Here is a 22,478-nt window from a genome sequence, read left to right on the forward strand (position 1 = left end):
AGAACAGAAAAAGAGGGTTGTGTATACAGCCATGAGTATTACATACATCATATTTTTGAAAAGTATGGGTGTTCCAAAAATCTTAGTGCACTTTAAAGTTATATATAGCTTAATAGGTTGCTCTGTTCCCTTCTGAACTTCTTTCTTCTTTCTTGTGTATTTGAAAATTATTTTTTTTTAACACTTTTTTTTTCTCCTTCTTTCTTGGAGTGGTCATCACAGCCCCACTCTTCCCCCCTTCCCCCTTCAAAAAATGATAGCTTTCACTTGTAACAAATAAATATAGACAAGTCCACCAAATTTACACGTTGTTGGTGTCTGGAAATGTAAGCCTTCACTTCTCTGTTGATTGGTCTGAAGCTGCGTTATCAACCTAAGTCCTCCTCACAAGTTGTGATTGGTTACTGATTCTTGGGTTTTTTGAGGTTGTTTTCCTTTACCTGATCATAGTCAATGTGTAAATTGTTCTCCATATTTCATTGGTGTCAGTTCATGGTAATTCTGTAGAGAATCGTTTGGACAGGGGAGAGATTGGAAGCTAGGAGACCGCTTAGGAGGCCATCTGGCCAGATGGCACTTTGGAACACTCTTAGCAAACCTTGATGAATTTCAACATCAATTTCATTTACTTTAGCACAGTGACCCTGGCACACAATGAGTGCTTAATAATAGATTTATCTGTATTTATCTACCTGTTTACTCCAAGGCATCAGGCAGGGCTCGGGTTGTAAGGTAAGGGGCCTTAAGCGTGGTGTCCTCAAGAACCTTTCTCTATGGTCAAAACTATTTTCGCAAAAGCGCTAGTACATTTTAATTTTGAGTATGGCAAATATCTTTAGGTAAAACCCACATAAACAATAGATCTTTGGTGGGGGTGGGACAGGGTGGTCCTCAGGAATATTTAAGGGTGTAAAGGAGTCCTGAAACCAAAAAGTTTGACAGCTACTGGACTAGAACATGGACTTTCTCACTTGGAAGTGACCTTGGAACAAGAGTTCTAGAAGCCGATACTCAGAGAGTATCTTGCTCAATATCTGCCTTTTAGAGGTGTAGCCCAGAGAGGCCAAGTGATTTGCTCAAGGACACACAGATGTGTACCGTGATTGCTGACTCCAAGTTTATCACTCTTTCCACTAGGTCACAATGCTTCTTTATTTTTTTGTAAAGGCAATTGAGACTAACCTTTAGAAAGAAGTCTGGATGACTGAATAGATCTTGGGGCAGAATAATGTGAAGAGGCCTGTTAAAAAAAGGCTCCTGAGATTTTTGGTATGATAAACTGAGTTCAGTCACAGCTGGTGTTGTTCTGCGGAATTGACGGAGTGGGTTCTAGGTCACTGGTTGATGATGATGAAAATGATACCACCACCACCACCACCACCACCACCACCCATTTATACACCACACCACCACCACTACTACCACCCACTTACATAACACTTAACACTGAACATACATACGTCACCCCCCATTTATATAGCACCAATAATACCAACAACACCTAACATTTATATAACACCAGTTCTGGCCAGAACTTCTAAGGGTCTTCCCCTCCCAGATTTTTGTGTGTGTGTGATGATAAATTGGGCCATCTTTTGTCTCAATTCTTACCAGACCTTTAGTTTAGAAAGACCAAGGTCACCCACTGCATTCTGGACCATTGCCTTTTGTCCTGCTACTGGACTTCTGTGAGTCTGGAGGAGAGAGTGAGGCTGATGACTTTTCACGTCTCTACCTCACTTAAATCCAATTCATGTGCAAGTCAAGACATCATCCTTGTGATGTCATTGGTTCTCTTTGAGAATAAGGGACAAACAATATAACACCTAACATTTATGTAATAACAGCAGCTAGCATTTATATGCCATCTAACATTTAAAAAACAACACCTAACATTTATATACCACCATCACCTAATATTTATACTACAATAGCACTACCTAATATTTATACGACAACAACAATGTCAACACCTAACATTAAAACAGTTCTTTAAGGTTTTGCTTGAGGTAGCATTTCATAGTGGATAGAGATTGAAGTGTGGAGCCTCTGGCTGACTGGGGGAGTGGTGTGGTGAGAGGCCACAAAGTCACTTATCAGTTCTCTAGATCAGAAATGTCAAACATGGTGGGCTGCATACAGCCCACAATACTCCTTTGGAACTAGATTAAAATGTAATTGGGAAGTATTTAACAAAATAAATAAAAATGTCATAAAACATAGATAATGTTACATTTTAAAACTAAGTCAAATATGTGGCCTGATTGGTAGAGTAAGTTTATACTTCTGGGAGAGTCCTGTATCAATGAAATCACAGGTCTGGTCTCTGGCCTTTCAAGTTGGTGCATTTGAGTTCCATAACGATTCTGTGGAATATAGATGTGATGGAGATTATTTTCTCCATTTTTCAGATGAAGGGATGGCTCTTTCCTCACCCTGACCAAGCCTTCCCCTTGGTATTGCTCTGTGCCTGAATTGAGGGGAGTAGGCCCGACCCAGTGTGGCCAGTAAATTGTGTAGGACGTAAGTCTCTGTAGGAAGGAGATGAAGAGAAGGAGAGGGTTGTAGGGGGTTCGTATGCCAACCTTTGGTCATCTTGTGTGCTTCTCTGTGAATGGTCAGCACATCCAGTGAGGGGATTGGAAAGAATAGGAATGTGTTTACTGTTGGAGGGATGAGTAATTTGAATCAAATTTTATTGTACTAGGTAACCGAGGAACTTTATTTACTATTCATTATAAGAATAATAACAAGAAATTCAGAATTCCATAGTAGATAGAAAACTGGCTTTAGAGTCAGGAAGAACTGGGTTCATTTTCAGTCTCTGACACACGCTGGCTGTGTGACTCTGGCCCAGTCACTTAACTTCCCAGTGACCCAGGCCATTCTCTAATAATAAATTGCAGAGCAGCTACTGATCTGTGTTGGTAAAGGAAGCTCCTTCACCTGGAGTTTCCTACTCCAAGGAAACCTTATAGGAGGTCACACCTCCCCCCGAAAGGTGACAAGAATCCCAACTACTTTCTGATTACAAAGCCTTTTTTACATGAATTAATCTTGAAATGTTGGGTAGCACTGGATTGGAATTGGAGACTGCCAAGTGCCATGACCCCAGAGAAACACTTGCTTAAGTTCATCCAGCTGGTCAGTGAAGAGCCAGGAGTCTAACTCAGATACTTCTGGCTGACCCCAGCTCAAGTGCTCTTTTGCACTACAAGAACTCTCTTCTCTAAGTTGTAAAAGGCACAGCTATAGAAGAAAGAGCATCTGTTTCCTAACCTATAAAATTCAGTGGTTAGATTAAATGACTTCTCAGTCCCCTTCTATGACTCTGTGATTATTTTAGTGTAGTCTTATTTTTGGATTTTTTGAGGGGAAGAGTCCCACATTTTTATAGGGTTCTGCTATTTTTAGAAGCGATCTTTTTCAATATATATATATTTTTTTACTGAACATTCTTAAGGTGAATAGGGTTAGATTGTACTTTGTCATCACACTTCTGATCATTTTAACTGATTTGGTGGGTGTGAGTTGTGAGCCCTAATGGGGTTAAATTGGTTTTGTAGCTAATGATCAAGAGATCATTAATGAAAAAGGGAAAAAAAATCCTCTTTAAGAGAGTTTTTCTTCCTTTAATCCATCATTCATCCTGCCCTTTCTTTTCTTAAGGCTCTTGTTTATAGACTCCTAGGCCTAGAATCATCTGTATCATCTAGGCCAGTGGTCCTCAAAGTAGGGTTCCTGATAGCCTTTCAGGAAGCTGATGAGGTTAAAACTCTTTTCAGAATAATGCTAAGACGTTTTAATTTTGAATGTATTTAAATATTGATAGATACAACTCAAATAAGCAAGTTCTTTGGGAGGAGAGTCCTCAGTAATTTTTTTAAGATTGTAAAGGGGCCCTGAGCCGAAAAAGTTGAAGAATCACTGATCTAGCAAATGTCTTCTGCCTAATGAATTAATTTACAAGAGAATTACTTTTCCCCAGATGCTTGCCATTCGTATACAAGATGACTGCAGTCATAGACTAACTTGGTTATTTTTGGACCAGGCAGGCTGATGCACGCCAATGGTCTTGCCTGAATCTTTTTTTCTTGTCATTTTCTGCTCTGGGCAGTTGAGGTGAAAGCATCTTATGTGGGGGTGGGTAAAGATAGCTTTAGGATTTACAAGCAAAGGTTGACAGAAGGTGACTCTGGTTATTTTTCCAACTGATCTTTTGTGTGGGTGGGCCAGTCTTTTTTAAGACTCTCGGTTTTCTAAGATGAAGAATATGATTTAAAAAAAAATGCAACTTGTAGAACACAAAAGGAATTATAGGAATTTTTGCATGCTTGAAACTGCATCTGTGGAGTTGCCCTTTCTAGGCCCTTTGAAGAGACTGAAAAAGGGTAATAATATCACATTTGGGGTGGGGCTGGATACAAAACACCACGGTCTGAGAGTGTGTGGGGGGAGGGTCAGGGAGCAGCACTCAGAAGCCTCTGGGTTCAGCAGCAGGATGGTTCTGGCTGGAGATAATAGGGCTGGGCTGCTTGGTGAAGGGAGAGAGAAGGAGGTGTGAGCCACCTTGGAGCAGACCCTGTGTTTGGAAGTGTGCTAGGCCTGTCTCCCTAGTGGTGGTTATCCAGATGTGGTTTTTCAGCCAAACCACAGGGGGAGAACATTTTATCCCAGAAGTCAAAACAGGCAGTTTGCTTCTATTCATCCTCCTTGTCTTCCCAGAAAGAAACATTTAGCTTGCTGAAATCTTCCCTGGATATAATTACATTAATGTTTTTATGGGGGTGATATAAACTTTAAAGGGATGGGCATATTTTTTGTATTAAGTAATTTAATGTCATAAAGATTTAATCACACTTTTTGTTCTTTTGGGAAACCTTATTTCAGTGTTTCTAGAGAAGTGCATGAATTGGCCTGGGTGGTCTTTGTCTCCCCTGATTGTCAATTTTTCAGGAGTATTGCTTATTTTTAGGCCCCCTGCTGTTCAGGATCTCACTATTTTTCTTTTCTGATTGATTTACAGGTATGACAGTTGATAATATTGTACCTTGAATATGCAACTTTGGAATTTAGCAGTTTAGAGTACTAATGGTTAATTATTGGCTCTTTAAAATGAGAGAAATTACAAACACAATTTCAGAACCCTGCAGTTGTTTTCAGGGGCCCCAAAACTATTTTCTTAAGAGTAATACTATCATTTAAGAGTTCTAATTAAATAATAATGTTGCTGTTGTTGACTCGTTTTAAGTTGTCTCCAACTCTCCATGACCCCATTTAGAATTTTCTTGGCAGATATACTGGAGTGGTTTGCCATTTCCTTCTCTAGCTCATTTTACAGATGAGGAACTGAAATAAACAGAGTTAAATGACTTGCCCAGGGTCACACAGTTAGCTAGTGTTTGAGGCCACATTTGAACTCCTGGAAGATGAGTCTTCCCAATTCTAAGCCCAGTGCTCTATCCATTGTGCCACCTGGCTGCCAATAGTAGTAGTAAGCAAAATAAAAGAGCAGCTATAAAATTTTATATGTATAAAATTATATGTTATATATTTATATAAACCAAATTTATATATTAAAATTATTTTTAAAAGTACAGTTTCAGAACCCTACAGTTGTTTGCAGCTTTAACCCTATGGGCCTACGATTCCACTGTGACATTATTCTTTCTTAAAAATGAGCCCGGTGGCCATCTCTGTTGACATTTCCTTCCCAGCCTCCCTTCATACTGGAGTTCTTCTTTAGCTCTGCTTTACCACCAGGCTGGGCTTGTGCTCCCTCACTGCTGACCTCCCCTCCTTTCTACCCTCAGGAATCTTCCCCCTCCTACAGAGCCCAGGTTAAAGGCTGCTGGGCTGTCTTCCTTCCCCCAATCTGCCTCCGCTGGAAAGGGCTCTTTCCAAAACCCTCCTGAGCTCTCTTGGGTGCGTCTCCTCTTGTACTTTGCCCTCCTTTTGCCTTGTATTTTTGTCCTATCCCTCCTACTAGGTTGTGAGAGGTGGAAAGGACCTCAGAGGTCATCTAGTCAGTTAAGCAACCAGCAAGCATTTATTAAGTACCTACTGTGTGCTGGGCACTGTGCTAAGTGGTGGGGATGCAAAAAAAGGCAAATGGGAGCTCTCATTCTGATGGGGGAGACAGAATGCAAGTAACCATACACTTCAGATATATACATGGAAGGTAACGTCAGAGGGAAGGGGGTCCATCCACCTTCCCCATCTTCCAGATGAGGAAACTGAGGCCAAGGCAAGTCAAGCGAATTGCCCAGGATGACACAGGCAGGAAGCATCAGAAGTAGGATTTGAACCCAAGTCCTCTGACCCTACAATTGGTGCTGTTTCCATTGTACTACTGTCCTTCATGGCAGGGATCATGTTATACTTTTTTTTATATCCCACATATTGCCTTGTATACTTGGTGATGGGTAAATGTTGAGGGTAGCTAGGTGGCACCGTGGATAGAGCACCAATACTGGAATCTGGAGGACCTGAATTCAAATTTGGCCTCGGGCAGTTACTATCTGTGTGATACTGGGCAAGTCACTTAACCTTGTTTGCCTCAGTTTCCTCATCTGTCAAATGAGCTGGAGAAGGAAATGGCAAACCACTTCAGTATCTTTGTCAAGAAAACCCCAAATGGGGTCACAAAGTCTATTGCCATTTCAGTGAATAAAGAGTAAGTTGGAAAAATGTCTCAGACATAGCTTGTTGAGTTTGGGTACCAGACTAGCAAACATTTGTTCCTCTAGTCCTTGCAACTGGTTGTCATCATGAGAGGGGATTCTTCAGTGCAAAGAACGCTGGAGTAGAATTCGGGCAGGTGTTAGCCATGCAGCCAGAAGCAAGTCATTTAACTTCCCCAGGCCTCAGTTTCCTCTTCTGTAAAATGGAAATAATACTTGTATTGCTTTCCTGAAATGAGTTGTTTGTGGTTATCTAAGGAAATAATATTTATGTAAAATGCTTTTGCGAATATATCATTGACACATTTATTATATATTTATAACAACATATATTATATATTACAAAATATATGCAATATAACCCATTGCATACATACAAATATATAATACACAAACATAATATATAAGCCATAATATAGGTAATATAACCTATTATTATATGTACTATTGTGTTACATGGTCTATAATATTTCATGTAATATATAGAATATTGTCTATATGTTATACGTTATGTAACATATATCTCAGTGTCAGTCATTATTATTATTATTATCAGTTTTCCTTCGCAGTAATAGCTGACATTTGATATGGTGTTTTAAGGTTTGCACACGTGATATTTCATTTGATTTCTCAAAACAGATCTCTATGAGTTTTTTCTCCATTGTTAGCAGAGCAGAAGTCAAATACCTTTTTTTCCCCCTGTGGCTTTAGCTGTAGGTAAAGCCCCACCATCCTCTAGTGCCAGCAGCAGCCATCCTCCCCCTGAAACACCCGTCCTCACCCGGTCAGCGGCCCAAACCTCCCCGGCAGGCGTCGCCACAGCCGCCACCACCATCACTGCGCCCGCCATCGCTGCTCCCCCGGCGGCCACCGGGAGCCCCGTGAAAAAGCAGAGGCCGCTGCTACCTAAGGAAACCGCGCCAGCCGTGCAGCGGGTCGTGTGGAATTCTTCAAGTAAGTTTCAAACGTCCTCTCAGAAATGGCACATGCAGAAGGTCCATCGTCAGCAACAGCAGCAGCAGAGTCAACAAGGCCAGCAGCAGCAGCCTCAGTCCTCCCAAGGGACAAGATATCAGACCAGACAGGCTGTGAAAGGTATCTTGCCCCTCCCTCCATTCTCAGTGGAGCCCAACTCCATCCCATCATGTATTTTTAGGAGTAGCATCCTTACCATTTTTAGTTTCCATTACACATTTGTTTTCAGATCATGCTATGCCGAAAGCACTCTTCATTTCCTTTGCCTTGTTCATGAAATTATACAATGTGAAAAGCCGGTAGCAAAGTATGTTTTAATAGAAATGCATTGTTAGCCGGTTTGGAGAAGCCATCTGTGGAAGTTACTGAATTAGCAAGAGTCAGTTCCATTTTTCTATCTCTAGCCCTTTACAGGTCCAGCCTAGAGTTGATTGGAGACAAAACAAACACATTGAAATCTAGCTCCTGGTTGGCATTCATCTGCAACCATTAGGCCAGACATGTAGGGTGGGTTTTTTTTTTTTTTGTTTTTGTTTTTGTTTTTGTGCGCTGCTGAGCTGAGTTAATGCAGATTCCGTATAGAGAAGGAGTAGATTGCCTTTGGTTCCATGTAAGTTGGGCTCTGGGACCACAGTTGGTCAATTTCATGTACAAAGGTAGCAGAGCTGCCCGGGACCCTCGTGAAACCCTCCCGAAGCAGGAGGGCTTTAAAAGATTTTAGGCCCTGAAGGCATGGTCCCAGCCCTTCTGTGTTAAAGGGGACATAGGAGAGAAAGGTGCTGGGAACAGATCTGAGAATGGAATCGCGCCCATTTGTGATTAGAGTCCCCAGTTTGCGATCTTTTGGCTCCAGCTTCATACCCACTATCTTCCTCTGACTCTTGTGGTGCTAGCAAGAGTGTGGGTTTATTTAAGGAGTGGCAGTCTTGACTCCCAGAACAGGGATTCCTAACATTTTTGGTGTATTGGACCCCATTGGCAGTCTGGCTAAGCACCAAAGGCCCCTTTCTCTGCATGTTTTTAAATGTGTAAATACATAGGATCGCACAGGTAACCCGTTATATCAAAACATAGATAGCAAAATATGAAAGAAGCAAATTGGTGGTTAAGAATCAAGGTTAAGAAAATTTGCTTTGATCCTGTAGGGGGCAGCTTCCAGGTCAGAAGTTAGTCTCAGCACTTTCCTCTGCAGCTTATATTTTGCAACGAGTCTACCCACGACGATAAGGTGATGGGATCTTTTACTTCCCCAGCTGTCCAGCAGAAGGAAATCACTCAGAGCACCTCAACCTCTACCATCACTCTGGTGACGAGTACCCAGCCGGTCTCTATGGTCACCAGCTCAGGATCCTCAAGCACACTGTCATCCTCCCTCAGCACCGACTTGCCCATTGCCACGGCCTCCGCAGATGTGGCCGCTGATATTGCCAAGTACACTGGCAAGGTAAGCTCCAGAACATCCGGCTCTGAAGGCAGAGGACTGTGACAGGACCTCAAGGGTTGTGCTTTTAAAGTGAGACGGTTTTGAGTCTTAAACTCTAGGTTTTATGAAGCTTGAGTGAGAATCTGGGGAAGATAAGTCTCTGCCCACAGTCTCGTCATTCTTTATATCATCGTGAGATGATTTTTAAAGTTGGAATTACTTGATATAGTGGTTTCTAGAGCAGAAGCGCTGAGATCATACAATCTTTGCTACGACCGAAGAGAATGACAGATTTTGTTTTTTTCAATATGGAAAAGGAGGAGGGGGAGAATGTTTCTGTTCTCCTTACCTAACAATGAGCTGTTGCTTTCCAGTTTTCATTGCTGCTTTTGCCAAATGCCCAGCAAACTGAAGGAGCTGTACGCTTTGGCTTTCCCCCAGGGTCTGTGAATTTGCATTCAGATATGTGGAAGCTGAATCACATTATATTGCGAATGCTTGCTGTGTCTAGTTTATCTGTTTTTTCTTGGTGAGTTACATGTTTTCAGGAATTATGCTTTATTCTTAGTGCAGCTAAGGCTAAATTACTCTAGGGATTGAGCTCCTTTCCAGGAGAAGGCCTAGTAGCCGCGTGTCCATAGCATGCCTAGGGTGGAGTGATAGGGCCTTTGTCCCTAGGGTGCCAAACAACTATATATGTCTGAGGACAATGAGACCTGCTGGTCTCTATCCCTTCTGCAATGAGTGTGTGCATTTTATACTCATATATCAAGGTTGGCTATTCCTTGTGAAATGTGGGAGCTGGAAGGAGCCTCAAAGGCTCCTCTAGTCTCATCTCCAGTTTAGACCCGTAGAGGGAACGTGATTTGCCTGAGATCGTTAAGCCAGTAAGTGGCAGACCCTGGCACTCAAAACACCAGCTTCCTGAATCCAGGGCTGGAGTACGTGATATTCACCATCCTGCTGCCAGATGAGGAAAAGCCATTTTTGGTAGAAGTTTTTCTCCCATTTGGGAAGCATTGTGGTATCGAGAAAAGGGTATTGGCTTTGGAGTTATAGGACCTGGGTTCAAATGCTGCCTCTGATGTTATGATAATAACAGCTAACATTTATGTAGTTCTTACTATGTGTTCGGCACTATGCTGTGAACTTTACAATTAATATCTCATTTGATCTCCACAACAACCCTGGGAGGTAGGTGCTATTATTATTCTCCATTTATAGATGCTGAAACTGAGGCAAACAGGTTAAGTGACTTGTTCAGGGTCATACAGCTAGTAAAATGTTTGAGGCTGTATTTGAAGTCGGGTCTTACTAACTCTGTATCTGCTGGGCCACCTAGCTGCCCTTATACTTCCTATTTGATGTTGGGTAAGTCACTTAACCTCCCTGGGCCTCAGTTTCCTCATCTGTAAAAGTCAGGAGTTGACCTCAGTGACCTTTAAGGTACCTTTACACTCTTGATTGTTGATACTATGGGGGATTGGATCAAAATTTTTTTTTTTGTCTCCAAGGAGACAGGAGTTAGAGATTGAGATGTGTATATTTTGGCAGAAGGATAATTCTTCATTATTCTGGAATTCCTTATTAGTATTTGGAAATACTAATGTGTCTAAGGAGATGAAGCAATGATTTCTCTGAAATGAAATGTAATCATTAGCATAGAGTGTATCAGATTTCTTATACTTTTTAACATTTTCTCATAAAGAGTCTTAAGTTTTAATTTTAAAAAATTGACAGCATTAGTAGTAAAATCTCGGTGTAGACTAATAAAGAATGATTGTAAAATGCTTACAAAATACAAGGGGTTGTTTTTCCTGGCAGGTCCCCTAGTGGGACAGTGGTGTAAGCTGGGAATTGAAATCTCTGTGTTGTCTCAACAGTGAGACAGACATTTTGTTCTCCCCATTCCTCACTCTTGTTTTGGGGTGAATTTGAGGTTAATTCACTTGGATTTTTCTGAAAACTATTTCATTTGTCTGTGGAAAGTTGACTTTCATGTACAGAAGCAGCAGATTGGAAAATACAGAGTGAAGTTAAACACTGGAACCTGGGACTTTGGTTAGAGACTATAATTGCTCTTCTGGCCATATGCCCCCTCTCCGAGGGGTTGGGCAGGGTAGAGAGTCCATTACTACTCACACGTGCCCTTTCACTTCTTCCATAATCAGCCTTCTCTTGGGAGAGACCATGCTGCTGCTGCTTTTTTCACTGTCTCTTTCCTGGGCATACTCTAAATAAACAAACTACTCTCTGGGAGTTAGGGCTTGAACTCCTTTCCAGGAGACCTAGTAGCTCTGTGTACGTAGCAGTAACTAGGGTGGAGTGATAGGGCCTTTGTCCCTAGGGTGCTAAAGTTTACAGGGTGCTGGTGATGTTTCTACTCCGAGTGGAAACAACTGAGCTCCGTGTATGTAGTTAGCAAGAATAAATAGTTAAAATGAAAGCTACCAGATGGCATGCTTCTTCTCTCCAGCATCCCAGGTGAACTCCTGTCTCTTTTGGCCCCTCTTAGCTCCTGTCAACCTCCCAAGTAATAGCTGCCTACAAGCTAGGTGATATAGTGGGTAAAGCACAGGTTAGAGTCAAGAACACCTAACTCAAGTTCAAATCTGAACTGAGACCCTTAGTGGCTATGTAACCCTGGGTAAGTTACTTAAACTCAGCCTTAGTTTCCTCATCTGTAAAATGGGCATAATAATACCACCTACCTCATGGGGTTGTTGTGAAGATCAAAGGAGATAACATGCAAAGGGCTTTGTGAATTTTAGAGTACCACATAAATGCTTGCTAGCTAGAGTCTCCCACTCCAGGGCCTTGTGTTCCAAAGTCTTGGGTTCTCTTCCCAGTTGAATTTGCCCTAAAAAATTGATTTTAGGCTGCCTTTTTTTCGCCTCAGGCTTCAGAATTGGTAGTTACCACTCTTGTGGCCTGCAGATGTCATCCAGGTGTTCTGATGAAATATCTAATCCTGACTTACGCTTATTTTTGGTTTTGTCTTTTAGATGATGGATGCCATAAAAGGCACAATGACAGAAATATATAATGACCTGTCTAAGAGTACCACCGGAAGTACAATAGCCGAGGTCCGTTGAGATTTGTCGATACCTTATTTGTTAACAGAAAAACTGTATGTCTCAGTTCCTATAAAAGGGAGCTGGGGAAGTTTCCTCCCTTGTCCTCCAAGGGGAAGTGGGGGTGGGGAGACCCCGTCAGCCTCGTAGGTTCACGGAAGTTGCTTTGTTCCCCTTTATTCGCATGTGGGAGGTTGGGCCGTGCTGATGGTCCCCACTTTATGCAGTGACCACATCTCCAATTGGTTTTCAGAAGGTTGAATGTTGGTCACTTGCTCTGGTTTCAAATATAGATGCCGTTGTGAGTCTGTTTAACGAGCCTGGATTTGTGTATGTTGACTTTTTAGCAGTGTTGGGGCCCAGTGGGTTTGGATTGAGGTAGAAAGCCCACGAGGCTGGGATTGCCTGTCAAATTGGGTTTTCTGATAGGTCATATTTGTGTATGGGATGAGGAGGGGCATGATGATTGCCCTGGGGCCCCTACTTTGTAAACTATCTATATGGTCATGGTAATCCCTAACTTTGTCCTGTGCACCATTTGTCCTCTTATGCTTCAGATTCGACGTTTGAGGATCGAGATTGAGAAACTTCAGTGGCTCCATCAGCAGGAACTCTCAGAGATGAAGCACAATTTGGGTATCCCTCCATCTGTGATGGTTTCTAAGCCTTGTCAGGGGAAAGGGTTAAAGTGGGCAGGCTTATATCTGCACCCATATGCCTTGGCCCCAAATGAAGACTGTAAGAGCGAGGCAATGATTGGTTGTAATTTCAACTATGTATGAGAGGGCCTAGGTTTCCGGATGTCTTATTCACCAAAAAAAACAAAAAACAAAAAACCAAGGAGAGTAGGTTTTAGCAGAGTTCTCTTACATTTCCTCTATTTTTAAAAGTTGTAATTTTTAAAAAGTCAGGTTCTGAATGGCTTTGAATCTATGCTCAGCCCTATTGATAAGATGCTTCTATTTGCTGAATTCTTAGACTAAAGCTAGATAATGCTGCATTTTCCGTTGTTTTTTCTACCTGGCATTCTGTATTGCATATTGAATAGGCCTCTTGATGCAGAGGGTGAAGATCTCCTAGGGCACCCTGACTGACGAATTAATTACTGTGATTACTGTTACTCCTGCTACCTTTTCCTTGGGTAGGTAGGAAACCTGGGTCCTAGTCCTGATTTTATTATCAACTCAACATGTGCCTTGGGCAGGCGTTTTATTTCTCCAGACCTCAGTTTAGTCATCTGTAAAATGAAGCTTGCATGTTCTCCCAGTCCTTCTCTAGCTCTAGTACTCTGATTTTTCTAGGTCTAGAATACAGCATCTAATATGTAGTGAAAGACATCAGGGGCTAACTGAAAGTAAAGCATAGGCTGCCATCTTTCCAAAGGGCTCATTTCCCTTGTTTTTCTCTTCCTCAGAGAGGCACTGGGGTATAGAGGATGGAGAGTTGACCTCATATTGTCTGAGAGGCCTGGGGCAGTTCACTTAAGTTCTCTAGACAACTTTGAAAACTGTAAGGTGCAGAGAATGCCAATGTGCGTTGGTAGAAGGATTTCCTCATCTGGGAGTTCCTTAGACCAATGAAATCACAGGCTTTGTGTGCTTAAAAGTCTTCCGTCGTTGTGAGCTGGTATTGATAAATCCTGGTCCCCCTCAGCCCCATGTAGATAAGAGGTAAAGATGAGATGATTTCTCAATATCCCAAACAGAACTGACCATGGCTGAGATGCGGCAGAGCCTAGAGCAGGAGCGTGACCGCCTGATCACCGAGGTCAAGAAGCAGCTGGAGCTGGAGAAGCAGCAGGCTGTGGACGAGACCAAGAAGAAGCAGTGGTGTGCAAACTGCAAGAAGGAAGCCATTTTCTATTGCTGTTGGAACACCAGCTATTGTGATTACCCGTGCCAGCAGGCCCACTGGCCCGAGCACATGAAGTCATGTACACAGTCAGGTAACGCACCCTTCCGGAGACTCCTGGGGCTGCTCGAGGGCTTCCCTGAGGGGTCCAAAGGCCGGTGTAGAATCACGAGGATCCTGACATTACCTTTGGGAAACAAGGAAGTCGGGCTTGGGATCCTTTTATGTCGGAAGTAACCATGGAGTCACCATCCTGGTGTTCAAGTAAATGTGCTAAAAATTTGAACCCTCCCCTACTCCTTCTACTGGATAATACTCAGATGTTTCGCAGCAGATCTGATCTAGCCCCCTTCTAGACCCTAGCCCCAGGAAGAATATTTCACAGTCTACCTAAGTGATGCATTCCTGCGTCAAATAGCCCTTTTAGCCTTAAATCTCCCTTTATAGGGAACTTAAATTTCTTTTTTATTTTCAGTTCCAAATTCTTTCTCTTCTTCCCTCTTCTCCTTCTCCACCCATTGAGAAGGCAAGAAAAAAAAAACCCATTACAAATACATATAATCATGCGAAACAAATTCCTACATTAGCTACATTCCTGCCTCTCCTCCCCAAAAACAAGCAAGAAAAAGGAAGACATGCTTTAATACACGTTCTGAATCTCTCAGGTTTCTGTCTGGAGGTGGGTAGCACATCCACATGAGTCCTTTGGAATTGTGGCTGGTCACTGTGTTGATTATTGGAATTGATTATCATTTACAGTATTGCTGTTAGCTATATAGATTGAGAACTTAAATGTCTATTCCTCTAGTTTAAAGATCATTAGAGTCAGAAGATGCCCCTTGTTGTAATTCCAATTGCCATTTATCAGTGTACAAGTAACACTGATCCTTCTGAGCCTCGGTGTCCTCATCTGTAGAATGGAAATACCATCCTTTTCCCTGTCACGGTCATAGGGCTGTTGGGTTGATCCAGTGTGAGATAATGAGTGGGAAAGCAGGTAGAGTGATCAAGAAGTATAGAAATAGAAGGAATTCTTGTTTCACTTTAGTCTAGCTTCTGAGGAACAGTCATAGCCTTTGTTATCTCTGCAGATGGTTTGGCTTCTTTATGTTCTAATTAGGTCTGTCTCTTAACTTTTCCCTGAAAGGCCCCATTTTCTAATTTGTCTTGTGGCCTCCTCCAAACTTTCTGCAAATCTGGAATGGTAGCACTTTGAAATTGCTCCCTTTGGGTACTGGCTTTCCAGTGTGCTGGCTTTTGGGGGAGAAGGTTGTTTCTAGAGCACCCCTCCTTCTGTTCCAAAGTTGCAGTTGAGAAATGAAATCCAATAAATATATGAATGTCGCATGTTATTGACTCTTGCTTAATGATGTGATTTAAAATTTTAGCTACGGCAACCCAGCAAGAAACAGATCCCGAGGTCAGTACGGAAACAAATAAATCTGCCCAGCCCAGCTCCAGCGCTCAGGCACCTCAGACGGACACAGCTAGTGCCTCAAAAGAAAAGGAAAGTCCAGCAGACAAGAGCAGGGACAATGTCACGGTGAGTACTTTGATCCTTCCCGCTTGTGACTTAGTCCTTCTCTTGAGGTAGGCAGGGCCACATGGTCCCATTGGTTGTGCCATTTAGGAAGCTTTGGATGTTGCTGATTGACTTTTAGACTCCTGTTAGTAGATTAGTGTCTGAGTTCCTGAGCCTTATGTCACTCTGTGGGTGGCTCGCTTCATGTCTCCAGGGCCGGGTTTTTTTCATGGGAAGGCAGGTACTTTGCTCAGGAGTTTACTCCTTGTGCTTTTGGGTCCCATCTCCTACTGTCCCCATCCCTTGGTCCAGTGTTTTTCCTACTACTTCAGTTGCCTACTCCAGGAAGGCAGCCTACAAGTTTAGGCTTTGCTGTCTCCCACTGCACGGTTTAGGGAAATTAAAAAAAAAAGTTTTTTTTTTTTTTTTAGTCCCCCTCCAAAGGTTCAGCTTTCGCCTTGGATAATCATGAGCAAATATTTTAACCTTCCCAGGCCTTGGTTTCTTTATCAGTAAAATGAGGGGGTGGGCCAGGTTTCGTCTGAGGTCCCTTGTAGCTCTAAATCTGTAATTGTAGGATTCCTGCTTTATAAAATTTTAATAATTTTTGCACAGTAATGGAGAGTTGAGTTTCTCTATAACCCAGAATCCCACTTCTGAGGCTTACTTCCTGTGCAGTCTTGGACAGGTCAGTCTCCCTGTGTCTCTTGTTAACTCATTTGTTAAACGAGGAATCTGAATCAGATGGATCTTTGGAAAACCCCTTCCGGCTTTAGCTAGTCTTTGATAGATCTTCATGTTTCCTAAACTTGGCCTGTTTTGGGTCTGCTGAAAAGAAATCAGAGGAGAACGCCTCCCATTTAAGACCAGTTTCCTGCTGTTCCAGGGCTCTGAGTCTTCTACCTGACTTCTCAGCTTCCAGCTGTCCTTTCTCCTGTCCTACTCCTCCCTGGTGGGTAGAAAAAACCAAGCGTTGGCCGCCAATGATTAGAGTTCCAAAAAAGCACAGCCCCTAGCCATGAACAGCTGTTTTCATCTCTATCAGTCCACAGATCTCTACTGTATGTCTGCTGTGGGGGAATATGAGGAGGGGGAGCCTTCAATGGCTGGCCTCTGACCATGAAAAGATAAGGAATAAACCCATGTCTGTGGTATACTCTGATGGTAATATTGCTTCTGTTTCTGCCTCTGTTGATCTTCACTCAAACGCTCTCCACTGTTGGTGTCTCCTCACCTGTGTATGTTCTTTATATACAATACTACTTTTCCCTACTCCTCTCTTTCCCCTGCCCCTCTTTTTAGAAACTTCTCCTGTTCTTTTGAAATATCTTTTGGCCATATCCTTCCAGACCCATACTTTAGCCAGGGTCCCATCCCATCAAGTGCCAGTGATAACCATTAGTCTCTCTAAGTTCACCTTACTTTTTAGCCATGCTTTATGAATTTCTGCTTGGCTTTTGTTTTCTTTAAATTCATAGGTATCTGTGCTGTACTTCCTTCTTCATTGTAGTTTCTCTTTATGTGCTGTAGTAATCATTGCTTAGGGTACAGTGACCTGTGTAGACGGCTGTGTAGGCAGCAGGACCTCAAACTGGGGAGAGGTCACTATGGACCCTTCCCAGGTCAGGAAAGGTAGAACTCTCAAATTTATTGTAGCCATAGACCATCTGACCTTCCTCTTGGCCCCCTAGACCCCCATATCTCAGATCACCATTGAGTAAACTCCACTGAATCTTTCACCATCTCATATTGAAGATACACTAAATTGAGGCATGCTCTGTGCCCCTCCTACCCTGTTCTCTTGACTGCATCATGACTCACCATGTTTGTAACCTTGGGGTTATCTTTGACTCCTTCATCCCATTAAGTCATCAAATCCTGTCCTGTTGATACTTCTCCTTTTAGGGTGTTTCTCCTATCTTTATATCCTCCCTGCCCTCACCATCGTATCGGCTTTCATGAGCATCTGCATGGACTATTGCAGTAGCCTCCCTAGTCAGTATTTCTCACCTCTACCCTCCTCCTGCAGTCCATCTTTGACATACCTGTAGGTTAATCTTCCTTATGGACAGATCTGAGCATGTCACTCCGTTTAAAAACCCGACTCCCTGTTGCCTATTGAATAAAGCCAAAATGCTTTTCTTGTATTTCTGGTCCCTCCCAATCTGGCACTAGTCTACCTTTTTTATCTCGTGCTACTCCTCTTCATATACACTATATTCCAGAGAAATCGAACTGCTTATCATTTCTTGTTCCTCTTGTGAGCTAACTCAGCTTCTTTGACTTATGCTTACAATATTTTTCTTTCTTTCCTTCCTTCCTTCCTTCCTTCCTTCCTTCCTTCCTTCTCTCCTTCCTTCGCAGTTGGGTTTAAGTGACTTGCCCAGAATTACACAGCTAGTGAATGTTATGTGTCTGAGGCAAGAGCTGGTGTTCTTTCCACTGTGCCACCTAGCTGCTCCCCTTTTCCTTCTTTCTACCCGTTGATATCTTCCACCTGTTGATATCTTTGAAGATAGAGCTCAAATGCCACCTCCTCTATGAAGGCTTCCTTGATCTCCCCAAGTCCTCTGATGGACCTTGTGAAATACCTGTCTTATGCTTCTGGGCTTGTCATGTTCTGTTTTGTAGTTTGTCATCTGTATTATGTCCCCCAAGAGAGGTCAATAACGGCAATCATTTGGCTCATTTAATCTTTATGTATCTCCCAGCACTTAGTGCCAATTATATTACTTTGCATGTAGTAGTAGATTATTAATAAATATTTGTTGGTATTGTAGAACAGAGGATTTAATTTGAGTATAGGATTCAGATGGAGGAGAAACAGCGACAATGTGATGAAACACATGGAAATTGGCATGTGTAAGGTGTGTTTGAAGTTGTGTTTGGCTACAGAAAAATAATGGAAGATCAGAAAGGTGGGTTGCGGTCTGCTTGCAGAAGGTCTTGAATGCCAGCCGAAATAGTTTTAAAGGCAGTGGAGCTCAATTTTGATTTGTTTTTATTTGAGTTTCAAATTTTTTCTCCTTCCCTCCCTCCCATTCTTCCTCCCCAAGATGAAAAGCAATCTGATATAGGTTATACATGTTCAATCATGTAAACATATTTCTACATTAGTCATATTGTGAAAGAAGAAACAGAACAAAAGGGAAAAACAAAAAAAAAGTGAAAATAGTATGCTTCAATCTGTATTCAGACTCTAGTTCTTCTTTTTTTGAATGTGGACAGCATTTTCCATCATGAGTCTTTTGGAATTGTCTTGGATCATTGTATTGCTGAGAAGAGCTAAGTCACTCACAGTTGATCATAGCACAATGTTGCTGTTACTGTGTACACTGTTCTCTTGGTTCTGCTTACTTCATTCAGCATCAGTTCATGTAAGTCTTTCTAGGTTTTTCTGAAACCATCTTGCTCATCATTTCTTATAGCACAATAGTATTCCATTACATTGTGTGTGTGTGTGTGTATATAAAAACACACGTACATTATATACATTACATATATACCACAACTTGTTCAGCCATTCCCCAATTGATGGGCATCCCCTCAATTTCCAATTCTTTGCCACCACAAAAAGAGCTGCTATAAATACTTTTGTTCATGTAGATCCTTTTTCCAAAAAGTAGTTTTTTAGGAACATTAATTAGTTGGTGGCATTTCGGATGCATTGGGATAGAGGCATGGCATAGAGGTATGGCATAGAAGCTAGAGAAAGAGATGCTATTAGAACATGCCAGGCATAAGTGGATGAGGTCTGGACGTAGATGGTTGGTAGTGGGAATGGAAAAGATGCCAGGGACCTTTCAGATGGCGGAATTGACTGGACTTGGCTGTGAATGGTAAGGTAAGGGCAGGAGTTTTTAAAAAAAAAAAAAAAAAGAAAAGACAAGACTGCTGGATTGGAATGAGAGAATGGTGATGTTGTTAATGGACACAGGAAAGTCTGGGGTTGGGGGGGACCTGTTTTTGAGGGATACAGTAATGGATTTTCGACATGTTGAATTTCAAGCGAAGTCCAGCAGGCATTTGACAATGTGCAGCTGGAATTCAGGAGAGAAGCCAAGACTCTTGATCTGGGAGGAGATTTGGGAGTCTTCCACACAGGGGAGCCAGAGTGAATGAGGTAAGACTAATAGCTGGTAGGGGCCTCTTTTGAATGTTAGAGCACTGAGAGAGGAGAGGGATTGACTGAGGACTCAAATTTGGACTTCACTCACTTTTAGGCCCTGGGAACAAAACAGGAATCAGCAAAAGGAACAGAAGGAAAGGAGGAGAGCCAGGAAAAGTGTTGAATCATAAAGCAGAGTAAGAGAACTTTCAGTTGAGACTAGTTGGCTGTCCTAGTTTTGGGGCCAAAGACAGGTTCAGAAGATAAAGGGAAAAAGAAACCTTTGATCTGGGCAGCTAACGGGTCATTAGGAGGTTTTAAGGACCTTAGATTGTTTTTAGTTGAGTGCAAGGATTTCTTTCCTTAGAGACATGTTCCTGGGGCTTGTGACCAAAGATATAGCCCCCTCACCTTCCCTCTCATGCCTCTTGCCTTTAATTAATGTTGCATTCAATGAACCAAGTTCCAGGTTTTGCCCCACTCTGTTTGTTAACAGCTGCCTTTTGTTAAACATGTCGATGTGATTGTTTCCTAGAGGGAAGTCTTTTTTTTTTTCCTCTTTGGTGAGGCGATTGGGGTTAAGTGACTTGCCCAGGGTCACACAGCTAGTAAATGTTAAGTGTCTGAGGCTGGATTTGAACTCAGGTCCTCCTGATTCCTAGGCCAGAGTTCTATTGACTGCGCCACCTAGCTGCCTCAGAGGGAAGTTTTTTTTAGATTGTTTTTCTCACTCCTCCACCTTCCTGTCTGTAAACTGTCTGGCATGGCACACAGTATAGGATTTTTGCTTAGATGGAAAGAAAGGTAGGGATATATCAGAGAAAGAAAAGAGAGCCCTATCTGCTTCAGACCCTTTGGATCAGTGGGAATAATTGTACCTTCTCTGTAGTGACCACTGGTTTATGATCCAGTTTAAATGAGCAAACTGGACTTAGGTGTGTCAGAGAGTGTTACCATAGGTCATGTGATGCATGTCTTTCTAGTCCTCAGTAAGCTCTGAACATTGGGTCAAGCTAATCATGGTCAGTCTCTAGCTGGCAATGAAGGGTTTTTCTCATAAAGTACTGAGCTACTTTTCATGGTCCAGTAAGATTTCTGCCCCTTTCACATTGGGCTGTGTATGCTGGCCTTGATCACAGTTGGACCTTTTGAAAAACAAATAACTAAGTGACCTGTGGATTTGTTAGGTTGGAAAGTGGACATGAATGAACCAGAGAGCCCATTCCAGTCACCGTATCCTGGTTCACAACCAGAGGGATGACCAGAGAACACTGTTGCATCCTTGTGACTGCCTCTACTATCTCTCCAGATAGCAGCTGGTATGACAAGCAGCCAGTTCATAAAACTGGTACAAAGTTTTGTAGACTACACTTTTGTCTCAGCTATTAAGCCTGAAGATTTAAATATGATCCTGTTATTTAACAGGTGCTGTAGAATCCTGGCATCTGAAAAGCTCCAATTGTTAAGAGTATATACACTGTACCATTCTGTTCCCCCATCCCCCCACTCCCAGTTCATATGAATGTCTTTTTTCCTCTGGGACTCCACTTTCTTTAATTTTAACATGTGGACAGGGACATTTGTACTACTGTTGACCTCACAGAGTAGTTTTGGAAAGAAAATAGCTCTTGTAACTTGCAAAGTCCCTCTCATGCTTGCTCTTCAGAGTTCTTTCTGACTCTTGGGGCATGGTGAGTAAGCAGGCCATGGTAGACTGACTGACTGTGTTGAAGGACACATGTGTGTAGCTGCTGTTTGGAGCTCCTGTGTTTCTTCTTGGGAGCTGCCTCTCGGTTTTCGTCTCAGAGTAGCCCCACTTCTGCCCTCCCAGGAGCAGCCTGGAGTTGGCCCATGCCACCGCACATACTTGTGTCCACTTTGGTCTTAGCTGTTGTAGGTTATTTCACAGATCACCATGCCTACCTTTGACAGTGCTGAACTTACATGTCCCTGACTTCTCCCCTTTGCCCTGACTCTCTGTTCCCTGTCTTGCACCAGGTCCTGTCTAGATCAGCACTGTCAGGATTTCAGATCTAGTTTGGCAGGGTTGACGTAGAAGTTGCCAGAGTTGGTTCTTCCTTTTCTCTTTAAAGGTGGGACCTCCCTTAGCTCGCTCAACTACCTGCTAAAGGCAGAGTTGGCATGCATATCAGATTTGTAGCTACTATAGTGTTAGAGGGATTGCTACCACACTGGATGACTGAGTCAGGATTCAGAAAGCTCTTGACAAGTTAGAACTTGGGGTCAAATTGAGTGAAGATAAAACGTAATATAGCAATAAATGTTAAGTCTTAACCTTGGAATCAAATCAAAATGGAAGGTGTGGGAGGCATGGTTAGATAGCCATTTGTCTGGGGGGAAAATCTTAGATTTTAACTGGACTTCAAGTTGACTATGAGTCAGCAGTACAGTTATGTAAGTTCAAAAAGCAAATGTCTTCTTGGCGTCATTAAGAGAATCACAGCTTCCAGAAATAAGGAGGTCAAGTGTGGAAGTGATGTTTGTGCTTTTAAATCATAGAATCATCTAGTCCAACCCTGTTTGAGATGAGGAAACTGAGGCTTTGAGGGTAAATGAACTTGCTGAAGCTCACCCAGTCAGCCAGTACAAATATTCTTGAGTTCCTGGGGAGCAGAGGGGAGAAAGTCTTAGGAGATAAGAGCACCGGGGTTGGAGACAGGAAGTCTAGGGTTTGGTTCTACTAGCTGTGTGATTGTGTAGAAGACTTTTAACCCACCCAGATCCTGTAAAATGAAGTCATTCTAGAGTTGTGAGGATTCAGTGATGTGATGCCTGGAAAGTGCTTTCGAAACCTGTAAATGCAAACTCTTATTTTTGTGCT

At 42.4% G+C, this 22,478-nt stretch overlaps 1 protein-coding gene across 12 annotated transcripts in view; it reads left to right on the forward strand.

Annotated features, from left to right (window-relative positions):
- The window catches only part of ZMYND8 (zinc finger MYND-type containing 8), a 112,511-nt gene that overhangs the window by 85,037 nt on the left and 4,996 nt on the right, over positions 1-22,478 (forward strand). For 9 of the 12 annotated variants that reach the window (XM_027851418.1, XM_027851426.1, XM_027851452.1 and 6 more), the window contains 6 exons: positions 7,395-7,778; positions 8,912-9,102; positions 12,087-12,167; positions 12,713-12,791; positions 13,861-14,100; positions 15,395-15,549. In XM_027851418.1, the coding sequence (XP_027707219.1) occupies positions 7,395-7,778; positions 8,912-9,102; positions 12,087-12,167; positions 12,713-12,791; positions 13,861-14,100; positions 15,395-15,549 (1,130 nt within the window). The remainder of the gene's footprint in view (positions 1-7,394; positions 7,779-8,911; positions 9,103-12,086; positions 12,168-12,712; positions 12,792-13,860; positions 14,101-15,394; positions 15,550-22,478) is intronic. The other 3 variants (XM_027851473.1, XM_027851481.1, XM_027851492.1) reach the window with 1 other exon arrangement.

This window comes from Vombatus ursinus, unplaced genomic scaffold, assembly GCF_900497805.2.
Source record: "Vombatus ursinus unplaced genomic scaffold, bare-nosed wombat genome assembly UNPS02000580.1, whole genome shotgun sequence".
Lineage (NCBI taxonomy): Eukaryota > Metazoa > Chordata > Mammalia > Diprotodontia > Vombatidae > Vombatus > Vombatus ursinus.